Below are 26977 nucleotides of genomic sequence, written 5' to 3'. Positions count from 1 at the left end.
CCTGAAATTTACCTGGATGGGCAGCTATAGCAGTTTAAAGCGTTACCCAATGGGTTCACATCAGCCAAGAGTGTCACCAAGACACTAAAACCAGCTCTGGCAATATTCAGAAGACAAAAACATATTGTCATGGCATATCTTGATGATATCCTAAATGGTAGGCAAGACCATGAAATTGACTATGTTAGCTGTTCAGCTACCAAACAGTTATTCGAAACCCTGGGGTTGTCTTACATCCAGATAAATCTAAGTTGAAGCCATCCACTATCATGGACTACTTGGGCTTCACAATTAATTCAGTCTACGTGACTGTAACATTGCCAAGAGACAACATAGTTGAATTGGCACAATCATGCAACAATTTAATGGTCAACAAACTACCAACTACTCGACAAGTAACAGATTAATTGGGAAAATGGTAGCAGCATTTCCGGCTACATAATTCGGACCTTTGTACCAAAAACGACATACAGGTCATTATGATCGTTTCATGAAGTTACCCACTGAAGTAATATCAGAACTACAGTGGTGGGCAAAAAACATTTGACATAGTTTCAGCCTATTATCATCACTAATCCTACGTCAGTTATCCAAACAGATGCCAGTGCTCAAGGCTGGGGACCAACTATATCCAGCACAAGTAGTAGATGGATTAACCTAGAATCATCGTTACCACTTACACTGGGCATTAATTATCTAGAGATGTTGGGTGACTTTTATGGTTTAAAAGCATATGCATAAATATGCATCACTTGCATGTACGGTTATAAATAGATAATACTACGGTGGTGGCCTACATTAACCATATGGGCGGCATAAAATCGGTATCATGCGACAAGTTGATCAACACAATTTGGCAATGGTGTGTCCAAAGACATATTTGGCTATCAGTAACTTACCTGCCAGGTAAGCTAAATACAGTGGCAGACACCAGGTCACGTAAATTTAATGACAACATCGAATGGATGTTAAAACCCCCCAAAAAAATTTTCACAAAAGTTATCAAGCAATATGGCACGCCAGATATCGATTTATTTGCATCAAGGCAAAATCACCAGGTACCTATGTATGTCGCTTGGGAACCAGACCCTGAGGCAGCAGCGGTAGATGCGTTCCCGCTGGGTTGGGGAAATTCTTCTTCTATGCATTTCCTCCCTTCTGCCTCATCAGTCGGGGACTACGCACAGTACAAATGGACTCTGCTTCAGGTATTTTGATAGTACCCGACTGGCCTACGCAGCCATGGTTCCCAATACTCCATGACATGGTTGTTGAAACTCCGATGGTATTCCCCAGTGACCCAGAGTTATTAACACCCAGTGTCGGGCACAAGCCACCCGTGCCATGAAAAAATCAAACTCCTGGGTTGCAGATTCTGCACAAACCACTTCTGGGACTGGGATTATCATAACAAACCGTCGACACCATGTCAGCTTCCCTCCGAACATCCACTAAAAAACAGCACTTGTCCAGCATCAAAAAATGGGAGAAGTACTGCTTGGATACAGGGACCACCTACTCAACCGCTACAGTTACCAACGTACTGGAATTCCTGGTGAACCTTCACCACGATGAAGGACTCAGCTACAGCCATCAACACAGCTAGAATTGCCCTGCCTGTCTATTTAAAACCAGCTCCAGGACAACAGGCCAAGGGGTCCCACCAGCTGGTGGTCAAACTAATGAAGGGTATTTACAACTCTAACCCCCTAGACCAAGGTACACCCATATATGGGATGTCAGTGTGGTCCTGACATACCTCAGGGGATGGCCACCAGCCAGATCCCTCAACCTGGAACCATCTATGCTCAAAACACTCATGTTGATGGCACTTGTATCTGCACAGAGGGTCCAGTCACTACACCTATTGCGACTGGACACCATGCTCACAGCTCCAGACCAGATCTCTGTCATTATCCAGGGAATGATCAAACAGAGCAGACCAGGAACACCTAATCCAGTCGTGGAATTCCGGGCTTACCCGCCAGAAACACGGTTATGTGCCATGACCCTACTATCCTACATAGACACAACCAAAATATTCGAGTGAGATGAAAAGCCTTGTGGGTTAGTCATCAAAAACCTTATGGTCGGGTGACGAGCCATTTCGAGATGGCTCAAGCAGGTGCAAAAAGCTGCTGGGATAAAAACTAACATGTACAAATTTCATTCCACCAGGGCAGCATCCACGTCGACGGCTAAAAGAATGGACGTGCCTATAAACCACATCCTGGCTACAGCAGGATGGTGGGGGGAAAGACCGTTCAGAAATTTTATAATAAGCCGTTGGCAAAACCTGTTTTATTTGCAGGAAAGATTTTACAGACTGCAAATATTTAATTTAAGCCCAGGGGAGCAATTTAATTTCTTTGTTGTTATTGTTAAAAAATACCATTGTGTTTTTCTACAAACAGATTCATTGGTTGGTTACGATAACACACTTCCTCCCTCAAAGACTTCGGCAGTGATGTAGTAATAACTGCTACACGGTTTGAAATCACAGAGCTTTGAAATCTTCACGGAATCACTCACGTGACTCTGAAGTAAAATAGTAAGATTAAACGAGAATTTACCAGTTTGAAGTTTGATCTGTATTTTATGAGGAGTTACGATGAGAGATTACGTGCTCTCCGCTCCCACCCTCAATAATATGGGTCAAATTCATAAACTGATGTCTCCTTATCTTTACTATGTTTACTTCAATAACTGTGTCTATCTGTGATTCCACACCGCTGCTTTGAAGTATGCCGCGCATGCGTGCTGAGCGGGTTCTTCACGTAATCCCTCATCGTAACTCCTCATAAAATACAGATCAAACTTCAAACTGGTAAGTTCTCGTTTAATCTTACCATTTTAACATTTAACATTCCTTGATGGGCAATTGACTAAAGTACGAGAGGTTTAATATAAGCTACAAATGCAGTACATTTCCAAGTCATGCTACTATCTCCAAAATAGAACGTATATTTCCTTTCACTGATTTTATTGACCATCTGGTGATCATTCTTTCATCATATAGTAATTTGCCTAACTAGGGCTAATATTTGAATGATGGTGTGTAGAAAGGAGCTGCAGATGTTGGTTTATACTGAAGATAGACACAAAGTGCTGGAGTAGCAGCTGTTATTTAGAGAAAAAGGATGGGCGATGTTTGCGTTCTTGTTTGGTACCCTTCTTCAGACTTTGTCTATCTTTGAATGACTTTGCCTTTCTGGATGAATTTAGTTATTTTATTTTTTATTTTTGTACGTACAACGCTTGAATACAACTCCACTAGTCACGATGATGTGACTTTAAGACAGCGATCATGGGCTGATTATGGATTATGATTATGATTTTGGATTATGTAATCATGTCCTCTACTGAAACTGCACTACCTATGGGATACCACTTGACTTACTATCCTCGACCCACATCGAGATGAGCTCACCAGGGTTTGAACTGCTTCCCTCTGTTCTATGAGTTCATAGAATAAATGATCCAGAATTTACTCTGAAAGGGTGGTCAATGCAGAATCACTACACACACTCAAAGGAAGTTGGATAAACCCTTGAAAGACAAAATGTTGCTGCCTTCTAGCAGATTAAAATGAAGTGACAAAACATCTTCAGCTTCATTGAAAAGCTTTCAGGGATTGTTAGTATAATGGTGCCGTGGTTAGTTTCTAGGTTTTCACAAATGATGTACAGTACACCTTTCAAATGCATGTGTCAGTGGAGGAGCCCATCAATAAGTTATTCCCAACCATAGACTGAAGTGTATTCTTCTGTACAGCAGAGTGCTCACCTGGGATATCTGTGCCACGTCAATAGACTCTACAATGGTTCAATGACCATTTATTGTCACCTCACAATGTAATTACAAGAGTGTAACAACAGAAGATTACACTGAGGCTGTGCACAGGAGTCGCCAGATTTCTGGTGCTATCTAGTGCCCTTCAAGTTCAGAGTTGTTTAAAATGTCCGAGTCTTCACTTGGCCATGTTGGCCTGGCAGAGGAATTAGGTTGCAGTTGTAAAGTTGGCTTGGCCAGGTGACGTTGACAATGCACTCCTCTGCCAATCCATGCCGCTGTAGGCTGTGTATGATCCGTGCACTCTGCCACTTGGAGCAGCACCCAGTCCAATTGTGCCCTAGGTTGCTTCAGGGCCTCCACTGGCCAGCACCGCCAACGCCTCGATCTGGGTACATCGACCAATGAGCTTGCCGCTTGGCCTCTGTGCCCCGGGGAGCCTCCTGCAGCCAGCCTTGGGTCATCCAGAGCACTCTGAGGGCACGGGATGAAAACTCCCACTGTTCCTCTCCTCTGAATGCCGCTGCCACCATTTTGAACAAGGTAGTGTCCACCTGAGCTGCATCAACTTCCACAGGTACCCCAGTCCTCAGACTGGGAAGTCTATGGACCTCCCTACCCAAACTGCCAGGGGAAGCTACAGAAGAGGATCCAATTATAAATTCCATAAGATATATGGATAGGAAGTGTTTAGAGGGGCATGTGCCAAATACAGGCAAATGGGACTAGTCCAATGTACCAACTTGGTCAGCATGTACAAGTTGAGTCAAAGAGCATTTTCCATGCTGTAGAACTCTATGACTATATTATAAATGTTGCAACAACAGTGCCCCCCAATAAAGTGAATGTGAAAATCCAGTTGCCTGTGAAAGGGTGGTGGAAATGTTTCACTGTTTTTAGTCATGTGGGTTTTACATTTTTGATAGATATTTTCTTCAACACTACTTTTCAAGAGGTCCTGAGTAGTTATGAATGTTTGCAAACGTCAATGACATCCATAAACACTCAATAACAGTGACGGCTTGTCCCGCCTTGAGCTTGCGGTGGGGAGGGGAGTGGAGGTGAGGTGGGTGGTGGTAGTGGAAGCCTCCTTTTCTGTCAAGCAACTAATTTTGTAGGGCTGGGTAGCCAGAAAGCTTGAAGACAGCAGAAAATTGCCCTCATATGATGCAAAAATATTTTTCCACTGCTGTTTTCCACTGTAGAAAGAAGAAGAAACTTAAAATTCTGAACTAGATCGTGGCATTTAAAAGGCTTTTATGTAGGCACATACATATGCAGGGAATGGAAGGATATGGATCATGTGCAGGCAGATAAGATAAGTTTATCTTGTTGGATCTGAGTTGGATGATCAGCCATGATCATATTGAATGGTGGTGCAGGCTCGAAGGGCCGAATGGCCTACTCCTGCACCTATTTTCTATGTTTCTAGGTTTCTATGTTTCTATCTTTGCAGCATGTTCAGCACAGACATTGTGGGCCAAAGGGCCTGTTCCTGTGCTGTACTTCCCTATGTTCTATGAGAAGGCTCATCAGAAATGGATAAACCTTCGCCAATTTTAATGCTTTGCAAGGGTAGGTGCACAAGGAACAGTGATTGCGGATATCAAAACAGTCAATTCAAAACAAGTTTACACTTTTGCATTTAATTGGGAAGGAATAGGACATATGGGTTTGCTTTCATTGCTGAGACAACTCCGTGACTATCAGCTTTGGAGACTGAGCTCGCCTTGAGCCTGTTAATTTGCTGAGTGAGGTGCCTTCTCTGGCAGTGGTTGCTGATGCTGTGAATTTGGAGCTAAGAAAGCTGACAGTTCATTGCTGCAGGAGCCTATAATGGGTGCAAGCTGAACGCGAAAGCAAGGCAGTTGCTAGTTGACGTGACACTTTTAAGAATGGAAAATCAGATGTAATGACAGATGGGCAACTGATTCAGCAACTATTGAGTTGGCAGATTTAACACATAGACTGTTTGCAGGGAAACCTCCAGACTGGATGGCTTCATTTATTTTGGAGATCATGATCTGCGAAAATGAAATCATCGCAGTAATAATATTGCCAAGTGCCAAGCAACTTTCTATTATATACATGCCATGACCTGCTCCAACAAGATAAAATCTAACCAATTCCCCTTCAATGCCAATCCCATTTCATTGTAAGTGGCAAAAGATTTACAAAGTTATAGTTTATTTTACTTTCAAGACTGAAGTATTAGATGTAGCCCAGTCCATCAGGCAGACCAGACATCCCACCATTGACTCCATCTACACTTTGCACTGCCTTGGGAAAGCAGCCAGCATAATCAAAGGTATGTCCCTTCTTCTCCTTGCTCCTGCAGGCAGAAGGTGCAGAAAACCTGAAAGTGCGCAACACCAGACTCAGGAACAGCTTCTTTGTTATCAGACTTCTGAATGTTCCTTTCATAAGCTAAGATACAGTCCAATTCACCTCCACCCGATTGCAGACATTGGGCTCTGTCGTTATGATGCGCTACAATGCTGAGAACTATATTCTGCATTCTGTATCCTCCTCTTAGCTCCAGCTATTCCATTTGAGTTTCACTTGAGTGCAGTTATAAATAGTATTATCTGATCTGATTGGACAGCATGCAAAACAAAGTGGTATCTCAGGTACTGGCACCCACCAGTCATAGAGACATATAGCATGGAAACAGGCCCTTTGGCCACACTTGCCCATGCCAACCAACATGCTGCATCTACGCTAGTCCCACTTGCCTGCATTTGGCCCATATCCCTCCAAATCTTTCCTATCTATGTCCCTGTCCACATGTCTTTTTACGGAATCAAGGTATATGGGGAGAAAGCAGGAACGGGATACTGATTATGGATGATCAGCCATGATCATATCGAATGGCCGTGCTGGCTTGAGGGGCCAAATGGCCTACTCCTGCACCTATTTTCTATGTTTCTATGTTTCTAGATGGTGTTACAGTACCTTCCTCAAATAACTCCTCTTGGAGTTAGTTTCTTTGACCCACCACCTTCTGTGTAGAAAATAAAATGCCCCTCAGGGTCCTATTGACCCTTTCCCCTCTAACCTTGGTTCTTCATTACCCTTCCCTGGGTAAAAGGCTCTGTGCATTCACCCTATCTATTCCCCTTATGATTTTTACACCTTTATAAGATCACCCCTCAGTCTCCTGTGATCCATGGAATAAAGTCATAGGCTGCCCAACCTCTCCCTATAGCACGGGTCCTTGAGCCCTGGCAACATCCTCGTAAATCTTCTCGGCAGGATGTCATTCATCTATATTCAATACTCTGTATTTTCCCCTTTGCTATATATATTGTACATGAGTTTGACTGGAGAGGAGACTCAACATCAGACTGGAGAGAAGACACGACACCTTCCACCTTAGAAGCATCCTGGGCATATCCTGGCAAGACAGAGTGTCCAACGCCGAGATCCTGTCTCCCGCTGGCCTTCCCAAGTATGTACACTCTACTCGGGCAGCGCAGACTGCGGAGGCTGGGCCATGTCCACCGCCTGGAGGATGGCCGTATTCCAAAAGACATCCTCTACGGAGAGCTGACATCTGGGAGGAGAACCATCAGCTGCCCCCCAGCTACGTTACAAGGATGTCTGCAAGAGTGATATGAAGGCGCTCGACATTGATGTGGAGTCCTGGGAGAGCCTTGCAGCTGACCGCACGAGGTGGAGAGGTACCCTGAACCAACATCTCAAAACGGGGGAAGAGAAACAGTTGAACGCAGCAGCAGACAAGCGGGAACGCAGCAACTTAAACAAACCAGTGACCACACACAAATGTGACCTTTGCCACAGTGACTGTCACTCCCACATTGGTCTTTTCAGCCACAATCGACGCTACTCTAGCCGAGGTTTGGAGCAAGCAGCCAACAACTAGGATGCATCACCCATGGTCAGTCATGGCCGAGGGGAGCCTACAAGATGAGTTTGACTTAATACGGTGTTATTTGAGCTGATTGGATAACATGCAAAACTAATCTTTTTGCTGTACTTCAGCACAAATCTAAAACTTTAACAAACCTAAAGCTAATTTAAATTAAGTCACGAGACTTGCTCGTTACTTCATTGAAACACTGGTAAATACAGTTACACTGATTATAAGTGCAACACATTTATTAAGTAAATGAAAAGTACATAATAAATAATGTGTAGGAAGGAACTGCAGGTGCTGGTTTACACTAAAGATAGATTCAAAATTCTGGAGTAATTCAGCTAGTCAGGCAGCATATCTGGATAAAAGGAATAGGTAACGTTTTGACAGAAGGGTCTTGACCCGAAACGTCACCTATTCCTTTCCTACATAATAAATAACCTGCAGATGCTTGTAATCCAAAGTAAAATCCCACATCCACTCTGATCTAACTGTCTGTAGTCTCCAGCACTGTTACAATGTGGCCTAAGGCAAGCTTGAGGAACAACACATGTTCTGTCTGAGCATGTTGAAACCTTCTGATCTCAATATTGAACTCTGCAACTACCTGAATCAGTGCTGGCCATTTCTGCCAGTCATCCATCTGTGAGTTTGGTTTCATTTTCTCTGTACAGCTGGATGTGTGCCACATCCCGGCTATTATCCTCAAAAAATTAAACAGGCAAACAAGTATCATATCCATTCATGTTTTCCTGTCTGCATCCATTTTCACTTATCATAAAAACTCCTCAGCTCCCACATGACTTCCCACCCAACCCTCCCCTTCCCTGGGCACTTTTCTCCTCTAACTGTAGGAGATGTAACAACTGATCTCTAACCTTACGCCTCTCTCATTTCTGCCCAGGGACCTCATCAGCCCTTCCAGATGAGATAGAGGTTCACTTGTACTTCTTCCAACCTCGTCTATTGGATTTAGTGCTCGGAAAGAGGCCTCCTGTATTGGCGTCAACGTACAACCCCAAGCGTAGACCAGGCAATCATTTCGCCAAATACATATTTGCATTCTGTCCACAAAGGCCCGATGGAGCTCCCGGTTGCTCATTATTTTAACTCCTTCCCATTGTCGTGCTGACTTGGTCTCTTCCACTCCTAGAGTGAGGCCATGAGCAAGCTGGAAGATGGGTCCTGGGCTTGAAACCTCATCTTTCAATTCCCTCGACAGATGCTGCTTGTCCCATTGAGTTCTTCCAACACGTTTTTGCATGTACCACCTACCTGTCAGTTTTATCCATTTGACCTGATCTCATCCTATCCTACATATCTTTTTATCTCCTGCTACCCCGTTCTGCAATTTAAATGACCTCTTATCCAGTTCTGACACAGGAGCATTGACCTGAAATGTTGGTTCTGTTAGTTCTTTTTTCCACATCTGCTGCCCAACCTGCTGAGCCTTTTCAGCATTTTCAATACCTATTTCAGTAAGATGCATCCGGTACAAAGAAGCTTTGACAGAGATGATAGTTGCAATCTGTTCCTGAAAGCTTTGAGGCTCACCCACTGAGCGACTGTGACTCGAGTCTCTGCCTCTCCATCTGTGTCCTGATTCCTGCTGGGTTTTTTTCTTCTGCGGGGTTTGTCACTTCTTTAACCCCATACTTTATACATTTCCCTCTTTGATCTTGCCTTCTACCCACCAATTTCTAAAGCTTTCCTATCTCCCTTTCAAAAAATATTTTGTGTGTTTTAATTGCAAGGAGCTTTGTCTATTCTTTTGCACATTGAGCTCTTTCCTAAAACCCTTGTTTACTCCCTTCTGGGGCTGAGCAATTTATTGAATCGTTACAAGGATCATTTAGAATTCTGTGACGAACTTTGGCTAAGTCAGCAACATGGCTCTCTGAATGTCCCCCCTACTCCCACCCCCCCTCCCCCCTCTGTGTCTCCTCCCCACACCTCCCTCTATTCCCTTTAACTCTTAAACAGTGTCCTAGCCTTAATTTACATGTTTCAAGTGCCATGCATAATTCCAGGTAGATTTAATATACAGGTTCTATGCCTGGATATCTGACTGCTTCCAACATAATGTCACAGATTCAAGATCCAAATTAGTTCCCTGACTTTCACGGTATGCAAATTTTAAACATAATTCTGCTTCAGAACATATTTGCAGTTAGCATCATATTTTACTTTACTGATCATCCTGTTTGACTTCATGACTTTATACTATTTTAATACATGTTCTATTTGCATTAGTCTTCATTTTAATATGAACAATGTTCACAACGCTATTCATGCAGATTAATATATTAAAAACACTTTAAATAATTTTTCCCATATTATTATTCTCATGGGTTATCATTGAGCTGCAGCTTAACAGGCCCAGCCATGACATGTGGCCACTCTTGTGAGAGGTGATGCATGATCCACATAACGCATGTCAGGAGTACAGCACAGGAACGGGCGCTTCGGCCCATAATGTTTGTGCCGAACATAATGTATAGTCAAACTGGTCGTATCTGGCTGAACACGATTCATATCCCTCTACTCCCTGCACTTCCACGTGTCAATCGAAAAGCCTCTTAAATGCCACTATCGTACATTGTTTGACTACATGGGCATCGCTGCAATAATATTCAAATAAATCGTGGTACAGGTGTCAGAGGTTACGGGGAAAAGGCAGGAGAATGGGGTTAGGAGGAAGAGATAGATCAGCCATGATTGAATGGCGGACTGGTCTTGATGGGCCGAATGGCCTAATTCTACTCCTATTCCTTATGACCTTATGATTATCAGCTCAGGATGATCACAGCACACAAGATATCCATGACCTTTGAACTCCAAAAGTTTAACATCATCCAAACATAGTAAGCTACTTCATGGTTGGCGCTACAGCTGAAGTTATCATCTATTTATTTCACCGTTGGCAAATTGCAACTGAGTTGTGATTACAAGGAACTGCAGATGCTGGGTTTTTTTAAAAAGACACAAAGTGCTGGAGTATCTCAGTAGTCAGGGAACTTTTCTGGAGAAAAGAGTCAAGAGTGTTTTATTGTCATATGTCCCAGATAGAACAATGAAATTCTTACTTCTGCAGACTGCTTCCACATGGTGCTTCTATGCCAAAGCAGCCAAGAATGGTGTTGACTGAAACATCACCCATTCGTGTTCCCCAGAGATGCTGCCTGACCCACTGAGTTACTCCAGCCTCTTGTGTCCATTTTTGTGGCCTAGTTGTGTTCCCTTTAGAAATGTGCTACGTTACCTGACCAATGCTTGGCAGCCTCGCTGTTGCAGCTATTCCAGAAGTATGGCAGGCAGCAAAATCGCATATGGTTCAGACCTTCCGACACTGCAGTAGATTAAACATCTCATTTGGTCAGACGTGGTAACAAATAGTGGTGAAACATATTTAAAAAATTTCCAAAATGATCAATTCATTTAAACTCTATTTACTGTACATTAATTAAATAAGACCATTCTATTGAAGATCAGCGAGCACATCCAGGTGAAGCGAGCACATCCATTGCTCGAGCTCAAGGTCAACAGTAGATTGGGAGGTCACTGCCATCTCACCTCTATCACATTCTGTATTCCGGCACTTCACGGAAAACTACTGAAAAAACATTTTTTCACACAGAGAGTGGTGAATCTCTGGAACTCTCTGCCACAGAAGGTAGTTGAGGCCCGTTCATTGGCTATATGTAAGAGGGGGTTAGATGTGGCCCTTGTGGCTAAAGGGATCAGGGGGTATGGAGAGAAGGCAGGTACAGGATACTGAGTTGGATGATCAGCCATGATCATATTGAATGGCGGTGCAGGTTCGAAGGGCCGAATGGCCTACTCCTGCACCTATTTTCTATGTTTCTATGTTTCTATGACTGGCTGTCAGCGCAATCTGACATTGTATCGTAATGAGATACAATTCCTCTGTGGGCACTCTCCATATCCCTGAGTAGTGCCATTAGATACAGAACACAGCAAAGTACAGCACAGGTACAGTACCTTTCCTACACAGACCTTCCTGTCCTAGATCTCCTCCATTGTCAGAGTGAGGCTAAATGCAAATTGAAGGAACAGCATCTCATATTTCGCTTGGGCAGCTTACAGCCCAGTGGTATGAATATTAATTTCTCTCACTTCAGGTAGCCCCGGCATTCCCTCTCTATCCCTCCCCCACCCAAGTTGCACCAACTTCTTATTTCCACCCTGTAAACAGCTAACAATAGCCTGTTTCCTTTATCATCATTGCTTTTTTGCATATCTTTTATTCATTGTTCTTTATCTCTCCACATCATCGTCTATATCTCTCGTTTCCCTTATATCCCAAACCAGTCTGAAGAAGGGTCTCGACCTGAAACGTCGCCCATTCCTTCTCTCCAGCGATGCTGCCTGTCCCGCTGAGTTACTCCAGCTTGTTGTTAGTACCTTTGGTCCACTATGTTTGTGACATAAATAATGCCCTGATAAACTAATCTCATCTGCCTGCACATGAATCCTAATCTCTCCAATCCCTGCATATCCACGTGTTTACCTAAAAGCCTCTTAATTGCCATTACTGTAACTACCTCCACCACCACCCCTGGCAGCAAATTCCAGGCACCCACTACGCTCCGTGTAAAAATACTTGTCCCGCACACCTTCTTTAAACTTTGCCCCTCTCATCTTAAAGGTATGCCCTCTGGTCTTTAACATTTTCTCCCTGGGGGGAAAAGGTTCTGATTGTCTATCCTTTCTCTGTCTTTTATGATTTTATGTTCAAAGGTCAGCTGAGATTGTATGTCCTAGCCTCACAGTAAGAAGGGCGAAAGCAATGATATCATTGGAAAGCCGTCATCTACAAGCTGCTCGATGGTCACAAGCGATCCGGAATGGGATACAATGATTGCGGATCCAATTCTCCAGACCATTTCATGGTAACAAACATCCTGTAATTCAAAGAGAAAGCTTGCACCCATATTTCCAGGCCAATCTGAACTGAATAATGAATACATTTTCGTCAAGTTATATTTAAATGACATAATTTGCTGAAGTAAGTTTTAAGAAGGGCAGCACAGTAGCGCAGCGGTAGAGTTGCTCGCTTTCAACGCCAGAGACTCGGATTCGATCCTGACTACGACTGCGATCTATAAGGGGTTGGTACATTCTCCCCGTGAGCTGCATGGGTTTTCTCCGGGAGCTCTGGTTTCCTCCCGCACTCCAAAGACGTATAGGTTTGTAGGCTAATTGGCTTGGTAAATTTGTGAATTGGCCCTAGGGCATGAGGGACAATGTTAATGTGCGGGGATCGCTGGGCGGCGCGGACTCGGTGGGCCGAAGGGCCTGTTTCTGTGCTGTATCTTTTAAACTAAACTAATGTAAAAGGTTAAATTATAAATAAACTATCTGAAAAAAATATGAATTATCTTTCTCTCCAGACTCCCTTTTTCTGTAACTGCTTAATTGTGACATTTCTGTGGTTGCTTATTGCCATGAATATTTTGTGATTCCTATTCTCTACTTTCATTTTTTTTTAAGTGCATCTGAAAGATATTTCTTTTGAGGTAGGGTAAACTGTCGAACTTGAGCCATCAAAGATGACTTTTAACCAATTTCAAGCACAAGGTTTAAAAACTGAGCCAGTCGTATTGCCGAAGACGTCTTCGGTGATATGTAAACAGGCGTTTAGCTGGAGAAATGTAGTCCATTTTTAGCACCAGATGGCTACTGTTAACAATGATTTCCAACACCAGACAACTTGGCATCAAGGTAGATATATTCAGTATAAACAGTGTTTAGTGCATTCGATGGATTTCATAGTCACTCATATCATATTTCACACAAGTGGAAAATAAAAGTTGCCTTGCATGCTTGTACATTTGTGAACCAGCAGTCAATTTGTGGAGGAGACGTGAGCCAATTAGTGTGGAGTGCTCCATCACTCTTACTTAAAGTCAATGCATAAAGGTGAACGTTGGGAAGTGAAGTCTATTCATATAATTCTATTCTGACAGCATATTTTACTGGTTGTTCCTACATCAGGGAAGACCATTAAAATATTTACAAGTGAATATGCATATAAAATTGCATGAATGTAACTGTAAAATGGACTGATTGTTGAGAGTGGGCGTACACACATGCAGCAGTGGGCAGAGTGTTTGTATATATTTTAGCTCAATACCAAAAAGAAAATTGTCACAATAAGCCTGAGGTCAAGAAGATTCAGCGGCACACAAAGTGCTGGAGTAATTGTACGGGTCATGCAGTATCTGTGGAAGGAATGAATCGGCGATGTTTCGAGTCGGGACTCTTCTTCAGACTGAGGTTTAAAGGCAGAAAGAGGGACATGTGTAGAAGAGGACGGGGGGGGGGGGGAGAGTTCCATCCATATCACTCCCTCTGGCTTTACATTTCTCTCCTCTTCTCTCCTTATCTCACACCTTGTTGTTTAACCTTTGTCACTCAATCGACCCATTTGCTAATCAAACCCCTTTCACCTGTATCCACCTGCACATCCCAGGCTTTGTCCTGTCCCCACCATCTCCTTTCTAGCTTTCTCCCCTTTACCACAATCATTCTGAAGAAAGGCTATGACCTGAATCGTCACCTATCCATTCCCTCCATAGATGCTGCCTGGCCCAGTTATTCCAGCAGTTTATGTTCTGCTCAAGATTCTAGCATCTGTAGTTCCTTGTGTCTCAAAATTCAGCGACAGTTTGATTCAATACATGAATAAGAAATGACAGCGTTCATAACCAAGGTCTCCAAAGAGTATCAGTCTCTTTGATTGTTTTATATGTATGTTGACATCAGCTAAGAAAGCTTATGATTGTGGTTATATTTATTTCATTGTGAGCTTTACCACAGGAGGATAGAAAAGACTTTCATTCATAAGTTTACAAACCCATTCTTTATCAGTCTCTAAGACACTGAAGAGAAGAGAGGCACGAAAAAATGCAGATGCTGGTTTACATAAAAGACAAAAAGTGTTGGAGCAACTCAGTGGGTCAGGCAGCATCTTTAGAGAACATGGATAGATGACGTTTCAGGTTGGCACAGTTCATGCCTCCTCAATCCTTTACCTCCTTATCTCATACTTTTTGTCTTTTATTTCTCACCTTTGTCCAACCATCTGCTAATCAACCCCCCCCCCCCCCTCACCTATATCTACCTACCAATTGCCAGGCTTTGTCCTGATCCCATCTCTTTTCCAGCTTTTGCCCCCTCGCCACAAGCGGTCTAAAGAAGGGAACCGCACTGAAAAATATCCATGGTCTCCAGGGATGCCGCCCTGCCCACTGGTTTACACCATCACATTGTGTCCTTTTATTCTCAAAGATACTGCCTTTACTTTCTCAATCATCATTTTCAACCTGGGTTAAGTCCGAATACCACTACCTATCTTCTGTTTGAAAATCCTTCTCAAAGCCAACAATTCGGATTCACCACATCACTAGATAAATCTGAAGGTACACAAAAATGCTGGAGAAACTCAGCTGGGTGCAGCGGCATCTATGGAGCGAAGGAAATAGGCAACGTTTCGGGCCGAATATTTCCTTCGCTCCATAGATGCTGCTGCACCCGCTGAGTTTCTCCAGCATTTTTGTGTTCCTTCGATATTCCAGCATCTGCAGTTCCTTCTTAAACACTAGATAAACCTGTATGGGCAGAAAGTGATGCCTAATTAATCTCACCGCAGACATGATCACACAACCTGCTAATCCCACTGTTAGTTTGGAGACACCTGCCGACATTGTTGTTTGTAAATGGTTCACTTTTACCCTACTTCAGAATAATTCATGTGGCTCTACATCATCATCAGTATGGTGAGCATGGCTGGATCAGTGTGATGGCACAGTGGATACTGTTCAGCAATTGCCATCTCTGCTGAGGTAATCATATCTGTAGTAACTGAACTCAAATACATCATAGGTACACAAAATTGCTGGGGAAACTCAGCGGGTGCAGCAGCATCTATGGAGCGAAGGAAATAGGCGACGTTTCGGGCCGAAACCCTTCTTCAGACCCTCCTCAAATACATAATTGTTGTCAGAGGTGGTTTCCTTCAGCCGTGGTGATAAAATTAGATGCCGTCTTGCGATATTAATGATCATTTAGCATTGTTCCGAGACTTGATATGTACTCTTTGGTAGCAGCCAAGCACAAGGGAGCCAAGAGGGAAAGGAAACATTCTGGCACCTTCACAGCACATCGCCTAGGAGATTCAAACCTCCATGGGCTTTCGGTTCTGCCTCTTCCTTACGCCACAAACCTTGCTGGGAAGCATGAGGTGGCTGTGGAAAGAGCAAGAACGAGTAGCAGGATTTTGTGGCTGAAGTATTGGTCAATATTCAAAAGGACACAACGTGGTGGAGTAACTCAGCAGATCAGGCAGAATCTCTGGAGAACATGGATAGGTAACATTTTGGGTCGAGACCCTTCTTCAGACTCTTCTTCAATTAATATTTACTAATTGTCAATAAATGAAAATAATAGTTTCAGTACAGATGTGGTAAAATTCAAGGCAGATAATTAGCCCAAGTGGTGGGAATATGATGGATTTCAAGAAGGAACTAAACAGGTTCTTGTCTACATCCTAACCCAGACTCGATATCACAGCCACATTTGCTTCCTCGTGACATGCCTGCTCCTCCATCTCATACCTCGTGGTTTCCCGCTCCAGTTCCCTACCTCCCAGTTCGGTCCCAAGCCAGACTATCGGTACCGACTGGCTATCTACCGGCATACTCAACAATTCTCCAACCGGGCACTGAGATCTACCCTGGCCGCGATGCGCCGGCACCAGCAGGACCTCGCATTGACTCTCCCGTAACTTTGGGCCTCACTCACCCAGACCTGCAACGGACCCCAACTATACTTCATCCTCCGCAAGATCCACCTCTTCAATCAACGATTCCTGGCCCACCTTAACTCCACCAAGGACCTGAAACTAGCCCACCTCCAGGCCGCTCCCACCGCCGACACTCTGCGACTCGACCGCCCACAGGCTCCGGACCCCAACTCCTGCGTGCGCCGCCTGCCTGAGTCCCGCGACGCCATCTTGGTCACGAGGAGCAGCTCCAGGACTCACCAGGACGCCGCCTTCGCCGACCTCCACGTCGATGCTGCCGCCAACCTTCTCTTGCCAACCAATGACGCCCAGCCTCGCTGCCTCACCGGTAACTCTGTATATCTCCCCATCACCAATTCCTCTGAAAATTGGAGGAACAGCACCTCATATTCCGCTTGGGGAGTCTGCATCCTGGTGGCATGAACATTGAATTCTCACAATTCTGTTAACGCTTGCTGTCTCCTCCCCTTCCCAGCTCTCCCTCAGCCCTCGGGCTCCGCCTCCTCCTTTTTCCTTTCTTCCCTCCGCCCCCTCCCCCCCCCCCCCCACTCCCCCCCACCCCCTATCAGTCTGAAGAAGGGTTTTGGCCCGAAACATTGCCTATTTCCTTCATTCCATAGATGCTACACCCGTTGAGTTTCTCCAGCATTTTTGTGTAACTTAGGTTCTTGTCAACGTTGGATTTGGGTTTCTTGGAAATGCACCAAGGGGATTGTGCAGACTTATGTGCAATCACATAGAATATGTAATGTAGAAACAGATGGTGTGCCCAACCTGTTTATGCCATTGTTTATTTTACACCAAAGCTTCCTCTACCTGTCTAAGGTGGGGACCAGAACTTCACGCAATTATCCACATGCCATCCAAACAAGTTTCAGATTGAGCATAAGGTTTGATTTTATGGCCTTATTACTTAACTGTGGAATCATTATTAATTTCAGGATTTGTACAATTTCCTTGGCTCCACATTTCTGTTTCACTCATTTTTTTTCACAAATTGTAATACATATCTGTGGTAAACTAAATTTTCCAGCTCGGAATGTGGTGTTGTACTGAAAATCTCTTCTCTGGAACTGACCATGTATTTCCACTGTTGTCAACATGGATATTAGTTTGTTGAAGCAAACATTATCCAGGAAACTCACAAATGTGAGATCCCTGTGCCATTTTGTGCTATACCTGTACCCTGTATGTGGCTTGACTCAGATGGGCACAAACACAAAATAAACCAGCTCGTAGATTAGTGGTCAGTCTATTGACCAAATTGGTTCATTGAAGGCCTTAACAGTGTGCACCAATGAAACACTCAAAAAGAAATTCCCTCCTACAGGGGAAAAGGAGGGAGTCATGTTTCACCCCCCACACAAATAATTGCTGATCTCCTCATTCAAAGCTGTCCTCATGTTCCTCAAGCTACTATGTCAGGCTGTTATTCATCGATTACAGCTCGGCGTTCAATACAATCATCCCCTCCAAGCTGGTTACCAAAGTGACCAAGGCGCCGTAATCCATCCCGGGAGCCGGTCCCACACAATTTGAGCCGCCTTTCCTCGACACCCTTCGTCTCCCTCCGAGACGCAGGGAGGCGTGTCCTGTACAGGCTCCTCCTCCACACCCTGCACTTCCTCGCCCTGGTCCACCGTCCGGACACCAAGTGGCGGTCGGTGTTCCCTTCCGGTCGCGAGGGGGGCCCCCGGTGGGGGTCCCTCTACGCAGGGATTCTCCCCCACTACATTGGGGACCTGGGGTGGAGGGTATTGCACCGAGGTGTTCCCTGCAACCTGTTTCTCTCGCGGTTCACAGACTCGCCAGCCGCCTGCCACTGTTGCGGGCTGGAAGAGTCTGTGTACCACGTGTACATGGAGTGCGTGAGGCTGCAGCCACTGTTTCAATACCTAAAGGGGCTGCTCCTTGCCTTCTGGCTGCATTTTTCACCCACCATCCTCATCTTTGGACACCCTGTGCGTAGGGGAGAGGGTAGGGCTGAAGATGTGCTGGTTGGGTTGCTCCTGGGCCTGGCCAAGCTGGCCATCAGCGAGTCACGGCGCCAGACGGTGGAGGGCTCTACCCGAGCCGGCTGCCTGCCCCTTTTCCGGGGATACGTCCGTGCCCGGGTGCGGATGGAAAGGGAATACGCCCTGTCTATGGGCACCCTGAGGGAGTTCCGGGACCGCTGGGCACCGAGGGGGGTTGAATGTATCCTTGACAAGGATTGCAATATAATTGTTTAGCTCGTCTTGTATTATGGTGGTGTTTTGTTTTATTGTATTGTCAATACTATTTTAATATGTGAATAAATATTTTTGATTTAAAAAAAAAAAAAAAAAAAAAAAAAAGCTGGTTACCAAAGTGACCAAGGCGCCGTAATCCATCCCGGGAGCCGGTCCCACACAATTTGAGCCGCCTTTCCACGACACCCTTCGTCTCCCTCCGAGACGCAGGGAGGCGTGTCCTGTACAGGCTCCTCCTCCACACCCTGCACTTCCTCGCCCTGGTCCACCGTCCGGACACCAAGTGGCGGTCGGTGTTGCCTTCCGGTCGCGAGGGGGGCCCCCGGTGGGGGTCCCTATACGCAGGGATTCTCCCCCTCTACATTGGGGACCTGGGGTGGAGGGTACTGCATCGAGGTGTACTCTGCAACCTGTTTCTCTCGCGGTTCACAGACTCGCCAGCCGCCTGCCACTTTTGCGGGCTGGAAGAGTCTGTGTACCACGTGTACATGGAGTGCGTGAGGCTGCAGCCACTGTTTCAATACCTAAAGGGGCTGCTCCTTGCCTTCTGGCTGCATTTCTCACCCACCATCCTCATCTTTGGACACCCTGTGCGTAGGGGAGAGGGTAGGGCTGAAGATGTCCTGGTTGGGTTGCTCCTGGGCCTGGCCAAGCTGGCCATCCGCGAGTCACGGCGCCAGACGGTGGAGGGCTCTACCCGAGCCAGCTGCCTGCCCCTTTTCCGGGGATACGTCCGTGCCCGGGTGCAGATGGAAAGGGAATACGCCCTGTCTACGGGCACCCTGAGGGAGTTCCGGGACCGCTGGGCACCGAGGGGGGTTGAATGTATCCTTGACAAGGATTGCAATATAATTGTTTAGCTCGTCTTGTATTATGGTGGTGTTTTGTTTTAATGTATTGTCAATACTATTTTAATATGTGAATAAATATTTTTGATTTAAAAAAAAAAAAAAAAAAAAAAAAAAAGCTGGTTACCAAACTCGCAGAACTGGGTCTTTGCGCATCCCTCTGCAATTGGATCCTCAACTTCCTCATTCACAGACCACACACAGTCTGTTCGTATTGGTGGAAATGTGTCAGCCTCGATAACAATCAGCACGGGAGCACCTCAAGGTTGCGTGCTCAGCCCCCTGCTGTACTCCCTCTATACTCATGACTGTGTAGCCGGTCACAGTGCGAACTCCATCATCAAGTTCGCTGATGACACCACTGTTGTGGGACGTATCACTGATGGGGATGAGTCAGAGTATAGAAGAGAGATCGAGCAACTGTCCATATGGTGCCAGCGCAACAACCTGGCTCTCAACACCAGCAAAACCAAGGAACTGATTGTGGACTTTGGAAGGAGTAGGATGGGGACCCACAGCCCCGTTAATATCAACCCAATAAACTCACTTGAACACTTGAACTTGATCACTTGAACACTTGAATTAATTTGAGGAAGGTCATTATTGCTATTGAGGGAGTGCAGCGTAGGTTCACCAGGCTAATTCCCGGGATGGCGAGCCTGACATATGATGAAAGAATGGGTCCACTGGGCTTGTATTCACTGAAATTTAGAAGGATGAGAAGAATTCTTGTAGAAACATATAAAATTCTCAAAGGATTGGACAGGCTAGATGCAGGAAAAATGTTCCCAATGTTGAGGGAGTCCAGAACCAGGGGTCACAGTTTAAGAATAAGGGGTACGCCATCATGGATTGAGATGAGGAAAAAAAATTCATCCAGAGAGTTGTGAATCTGTGGAATTTTCTACCACAGAAGGCAGTGGAGGCCAATTCACGATGTTTTCAAGAGAGTTAGATTTAGCTCTTAGGGCTAAAGGAATCAAGAGATATGGGGAACAAGCAGGAACGGGGTACTGATTGTGGATGATCACCTGCACCTATTTTTCTATGTTTTCTATGTGTCTATAAGCTGAGAGTGGGAAAGTTTAATGGAGATGTGAGGGGCAAGTTTTTTACACAGAGAGTAGTAGGGGCCTGGAACAGATTGCCAGGGGTGGTGGTGGAGGCAGATACCATCGTGGCGTTAAGAAACTTTCAGATAGGCATAGGGAAGTGCAGGGAATAGCATATGGATCGTGTACAGGCTGATGAAATCAGTTTAACTTGGCATGATGTTCGGCAAAAACCCGAAGGGCCAGTTGCTGTGCTGTACTCTTCTACGATTTGTTTAACCCGTAATGCCGACAGTTCACTGAAAAATTATCTCTGTTAATGCTTAAAATGTAATGAATCCCATCACTCCCTTTGATGTACAGTTTGCTTTGTTACGGCAATTTTGAAATAGCAATGAGTGAAAGAAGTGTTCCCTATAATCAATAATCCCCAGATCGTGTCACCACTGTGATGTCAAAGCTTTGAATTTTATTCTTCAGCTTCCCGCCGCATCTAACAAATGTTGTCTTGTTTATTTCTAGGTCCGCTGAGATTTATCTCGCAGACGGAGTCAGTCGCGGCTTATGCAGGAGACCTTGCCGAGCTGAAATGCGAAGTTACCGGCGAGCCCATGCCTTCCATTCATTGGCAGAAAAATCGCATTGATCTGCAGCTAACTGCTGATGATCTCCGCATGGCCGTTCTCCCGTCCGGTTCCTTGGTGATTAGCAAGCTTCAGACAGGGGACAGTGGGTCCTACAGGTGCCTAGCAGAAAACCCCGGCAGCTCAAGGACTGGGAACGACGCTGAACTTCAGGTTTTGTCTGGTAAGAGGATCTCTGGACTCGGACGTGTTCTGACTGATTGAAAGTTTGATTGGATGGCATAGCAGGGAAACAGGCCAATTGACTAGCAATGTTACAACATTTTGAGATTAAAAAAATCAAGTCTGCAATTTATCCCATCAGATAAAGCATACAAAGAAGTTTAATTTGACACCTAATTCACTTTCATATCTTCAGTATTAAAAAAGTTCACTCGGAAATTAGCATCTTGTTCCCTATTGATTTTCCATTGACTTAACACAAAAGCTGTGATCGAGGACAGTCTAAAGCCCATAACTTTATTAAAAATTAAGAGAACCGAAAGAAATTTTCAGTTATTATAGATTGAAGCATTCTGAAACAAATATGAAACAATCTGATGACCTGAAATTAAAGCATATAATTAGTTAGTTACCCAATTGTAGCTAATTCCAAAATTCAATTACTAGATCTAAACATCTATCCGTTTCTTAAGGAAAGATTAACATTTTTAAATAGCCTAAGTGTCCAAAGAACATTCACACAAGAATTCACAATAAAACATGATTTTTAAATCTCGTTGACATTAATTTATAGGCCAAATGGAAGGGATTTAATGTTCAATTGCTGTAAATTAATGGCCATTTAAATCAGCTTGCCAGTGGGATTCTGTGGAACGTGTTGGTTTAGAACGTTGCCATTACGGTGAATTTGTACCCCATGTCGGCATGCAAGATATTGCGGGATTGAATGGGCCCCCAAGTCAGCTACTCGCAACATAAAATTTTGTATAAAGGGATCTTAAGAAGCCCTTTTTAATGTAAAAATAAACAACCTACCTTGCCTTGTCCCCTACATGAGAACCGTCCCGTTGTCGGGGTTCGCAGCTTTAAGGATGATTTTTAATCTACTATAACAATGAAATAACCCAATTTAGTTTAAAAATACTTGCAGCAAACGAATTTCGCAGCGATTTTTCGTCAGCAACTATGTAGGCTGAACAACATCGATTTCAACAGCCTAGAGAAAATCGCATTTTAAACCCGCCCCCCTCTCAAAGGCGCCAAAGTCGCACACACGGGCAGCAGGCAGAACTGCAGCGCCGCTGAAGGTAAGTTTTGCAACATACCTAAATTGACCCACCGGATCCATGCCGACCATCGATCGATCACCCATTCACACAAGTACTATGTTATCCCACTTTCTCATCCACTCACTACACTCTCGGGCCAATTTACAGGGGCAAATTAATCTACATCTCTGCGATGTGGTGGGAAAGCAGAGCTCACGAAGGAAACCCCCACAGTCACAGAGCGCAAAGTCCACACATCCAGAATCCGAGGTCAGGATCGAACCCGGGTCTGCGGCGCCGTGAGGCAGCAGCTCTACCTGCTGCACCATTGTGCTGCCCTAAAATTCCATCTGTAGGAACAAAGAACTGCAGATGGTGGTTACTGCATTAAACAACACAAAGTGCTGGAGTAACACAACAGGTCAGGCAGCATCTCTGGAGAACATGGGTGCATGACATTTCAGGTCGAGACCCTTCTTCAAATTTTATCTGTGGTACTAAACGCTAAATATTCCCATTGAAAGCAGATGCTTGCATCCGTTAGTGGTAATTTGCATTATGGAATGCATGTTTTATTTTATTTTACACTGTACCAATTGAATGCATCTTGAACAGGAATGAGCAAATGCATATTTTTCTTCATCAGGAAATGATAAGCTGTGCAATTGGCCAATGTGAGCAGTGTCAGTATTACGCACTCACTGGTCATAAAGCAATCAGTGGCGGAGTAAAGATCCTTCAAAATCATTAATAATAATAGTCCTTTGCACTAACCCCAGAACACCATATCCATCCTGTACTAATGGATCTTTTCAATTTCTCCGAGGAGTCATCCTTCTGACCTTTTCAGAAGACATTTTTAATATAGTGCCACATATAACTGCCAGAAGCCATTTCACTTAAGACTCTGACATTTTGGTCGACAGAGCAAAGTTTCAGCCCAGCAGTTAAAGCTAAAGTTGAATGCGGGCCCCAGAGATGAAGCCACAATGGGCTAATGTGGCAGAGGTATTTTACTGGACATTGCCTTAATGGAAACATTTTCATTAAAGCGGTATTTCAACGGTGCCTTGTGAGCATTCTTACATTTGTACAGTAATAGAACTTAAATATACATCTGCGATTCTCATAGGATGAATTTCAAGTCTCAAGAGGCTAGCTGTAACTTACCCTGTGGCAATCCAAATCATATTTCACGGCTGTTTATGCCTGACACATCCTTGCACTGAGCAACAATTTCAGCACTAGCCGTATACCATCAATGGGAACTGGTCCTCAGCTATCGACATTGCTTCTCTTCCTGCCAGTAAGCGGTCCATTCTGTGATAGCAAAACACAGCTGAGATGGATAAAGAATATCGCTGTGGATGCTTGGCTGCCTTAAGCAATTTATCTGTGCAATGACTTTTTTTTGATACTTGCTGTTTGAAGCCTAAAAGAATTCCGAGTCCTGGCCTTGGTGATCGTTATTCATGCCACATAGATTTTATCTGCAGAGATGTATACTGGGTCTGAATCGGGTGACGCAAAAACCGCACTGGTACCTCCACGTCATGAGTGGCTCTTAGTACAATGTTTTGTTTGGAATGCCATGGAGATTTATTGGACTTGATATTTTGGAAAAGGGTGAATCCGTGTGTTTGCCAGGGAGAGTCCAGAAGTTTCACACAAATGGTGGTGGGTGTATGGAACGAGCTGCCAGAGTACGTAGTTGAGGCTGGGATTATCGCAACGTTTAAGAAACATTTAGACTGGTTCATGGATAGGACGGGTTTGGAGGGATAGAAACATAGAAACAGTGGGTGCAGGAGTAAACTATTTGGCCCATCATGCCAGCCCTGCCTTTCAACATGATTAAGGTTGATCATCCAGAATCAGTACCCTGTTCCTCATTTCTGGGTAAAAATTTAACGCATCTTGCAAATAAATGAGCCAATGCATATTCTGGATATGGATCAAACACAGGTAGGTGGGACTACCATAGATGAGACATGTTGGCCAGTGTGGGCCAGTTGGGCCGAAGGGCCTGTTTCCATGCTGTAGTACTCTATGACTATTTATCTAAGTCTCTAAATCTCTTATGGAAATTCCAAGGTTATGGAAGACCTGCTGAATGTAAAGGCAGGACATCACCAGCAACTTTTATTTCCACTTGTCTCCAGTAGCTGGCTGGATAGACAGAGTACAGAAGTGGCCCAAGGCAACCCAGCGTGGGAAAGGGATGGGGGGTCTGCAAAGTCTGCAGGATATTAAAAAACGGGGTTGAAAAGCTATAGCAGTAAAAGGCTTCAGGGGCATTTCTATCCTCAACATTGGGAGGGCCCAGCATGTGAGAGTAAATAAATGAAACATTTTCAGTCGTGTTCAACCTGAAGTGCTGAATGTACGATCCATTTGCCTTTTCCTGTTTTCCTGAGATCCCCCCTCCATCACATCTCCAGACATTTTGATTCATTCCATAAAGGACAATGGGATCATTCAATATCTCAGCTGTGCTACTGATGTTCTGTGTGCTAAAACCGAACACAGGACAGACCCAATTCTTTTGCGTCACTTGTCCTCCATCAATAGCAAAAGTGGTGGAAGCTGTTATCATCAGCACCATCAACCAGCAATTACTCACCAATAACAGAACCACCCCATGCCCAGGATTGCTCAGTTCCAGACTTAGTCACGGAGTCAACGAGCCAAACAGCATGGAAACAGGCCCTTCAGCCCAACTTACCCATGCCACGCAGGATGTCCCAGCTAAACTGGTCCCATCTGCCCGTGTTTGGCCCATATCCCTCTCACACAAATTTCACTGAACCTTTCCTATCCATGTATCTGTCCAAATGTTTTTTTTTAATGTTGATCAGACCTTAATCCAAACATGCAGCAAAGAGCAGGAATTCCACAAATCATCATTCTGTGACAGCATCTCAACTTCTCACAGACTGCTCTGACTTCAGGACACAATTTGCCTGAGTATACATAGATTCATTCTACTCTCACCCAGTCACGCCTTCTTCTTTTTCCTCCCATCGGTCAGAATGTTCAGAAGATTGAAAACGCACACCACCAGACTCAGGAATTGTTTTCCCCCCTCTTTCATCAGGCCTCTGCATGGTCCTTGCATATGCTATTGGGCAGCACGGTGGATCAGTGGTAAAGTTGCTGCTTTACAGCACCAGAGACCCGGGTTTGATATTGACTACGGATTCTGTCTGTATGGAGTTTGCAGGTTCTCCCCGTGATCTGCATGGGTTTCCTCCGGGATATCCGGTTTCTTCCCACACTCCAAAGACGTATGTGTTAGAAACATTGAAACATAGAAAATAGATGCAGGAGTAGGCCATTCGGCCCTTCGAACCTGCGCCGCCATTCAATATGATCATGGCTGATCATCCAACTCAGTATCCTGTACCTGCCTTCTCTCCATACCCCCTGATCCCTTTAGCCACAAGGGCCACATCTAACTCGCTCTTAAATATAGCCAGTGAACTGGCCTCAACTACCTTCTGTGACAGAGAATTCCACAAATTCACCAATCTCTGTGTGAAAAATGTTTTTCTCATCCCGGTCCTAAAAGATTTCCCCCTTATCCTTAAACTGTGACCCCTTGTTCTGGACTTCCCCAACATCGGGAACAATCTTCCTGCATCTAGCCTGTTCAACCCCTTAAGAATTTTGTAAGTTTCTATAAGATCCCCCCTCAATCTTCTAAATTCTAGCGAGTACAAGCCGAGTCTATCCAGTCTTTCTTCATATGAAAGTCCTGACATCCCAGGAATCAGTCTGTACTCCCTCTATGGCAAGAATGTCTTTCCTCAGATTAGGAGACCAAAACTGTACGCAATACTCCAGGTGTGGTCCCACCAAGACCCTGTCTGTAGGTTTGTAGGTTAATTAGCTGAGTATGATTGTAAATTGTCCCTGGTGTGTAGGATAGTGTTAGATTATGGGGATCGCTGGTCGGTGCCGACTCGGTGTGCCGAAGGACCTGTTTCTTCGCAGTATCTCCAAACAAAACTAAGTTAGGGTACAGTCGATTCGACTCAAAGTTTGGAATTTTGTCTATGAAATTGATGCGATACCATGCTGAGAAACTGTATTCTGCAAAACAAAGCTCTTTATCTTTCGCTTTGACCTACCTATTATTTTTGAGTTGGCTTGATTTTATTTATGTACTAGACCAAGTGCAGACCCGTTGGGTCTGTTCCCCCAACGTGCGGTTGTGGGGGGGGGAGGCGGCATGCAGCGTCACACACACTAATTATCCCCCCCGCACTCACGCGAATTACCCCCCTTGATATTATATTAATATTATTAATTTGCTCCTTTACCCCATAACCACCCTATCTACTGACGCATAGCCCCCAACTTGCAGTCACATCTAGAGAGGGGGGAAGGGGGATGGGTAGAGAGTGAGGGCAGAGAGAGAAGGGGCAGAGACACAGAGAGAGGGGCAAGAGGGAGAGGGGGTGGCGAGGAGGATAAGAGGGAGGGTGGG

At 44.7% G+C, this 26977-nt stretch overlaps 1 protein-coding gene across 4 annotated transcripts in view; it reads left to right on the top strand.

Annotated features, from left to right (window-relative positions):
* The window catches only part of dcc (DCC netrin 1 receptor), a 1158836-nt gene that overhangs the window by 509684 nt on the left and 622175 nt on the right, over positions 1–26977 (top strand). For all 4 annotated transcript variants that reach the window (XM_033033465.1, XM_033033449.1, XM_033033455.1 and 1 more), the window contains exon 3: positions 21153–21437. In XM_033033465.1, the coding sequence (XP_032889356.1) occupies positions 21153–21437 (285 nt within the window). The remainder of the gene's footprint in view (positions 1–21152; positions 21438–26977) is intronic.

Source organism: Amblyraja radiata, chromosome 1, assembly GCF_010909765.2.
Source record: "Amblyraja radiata isolate CabotCenter1 chromosome 1, sAmbRad1.1.pri, whole genome shotgun sequence".
In the NCBI taxonomy this organism is placed as follows: Eukaryota; Metazoa; Chordata; class Chondrichthyes; order Rajiformes; family Rajidae; genus Amblyraja; species Amblyraja radiata.
This window is presented reverse-complemented; position numbering and strand designations above follow the sequence as displayed.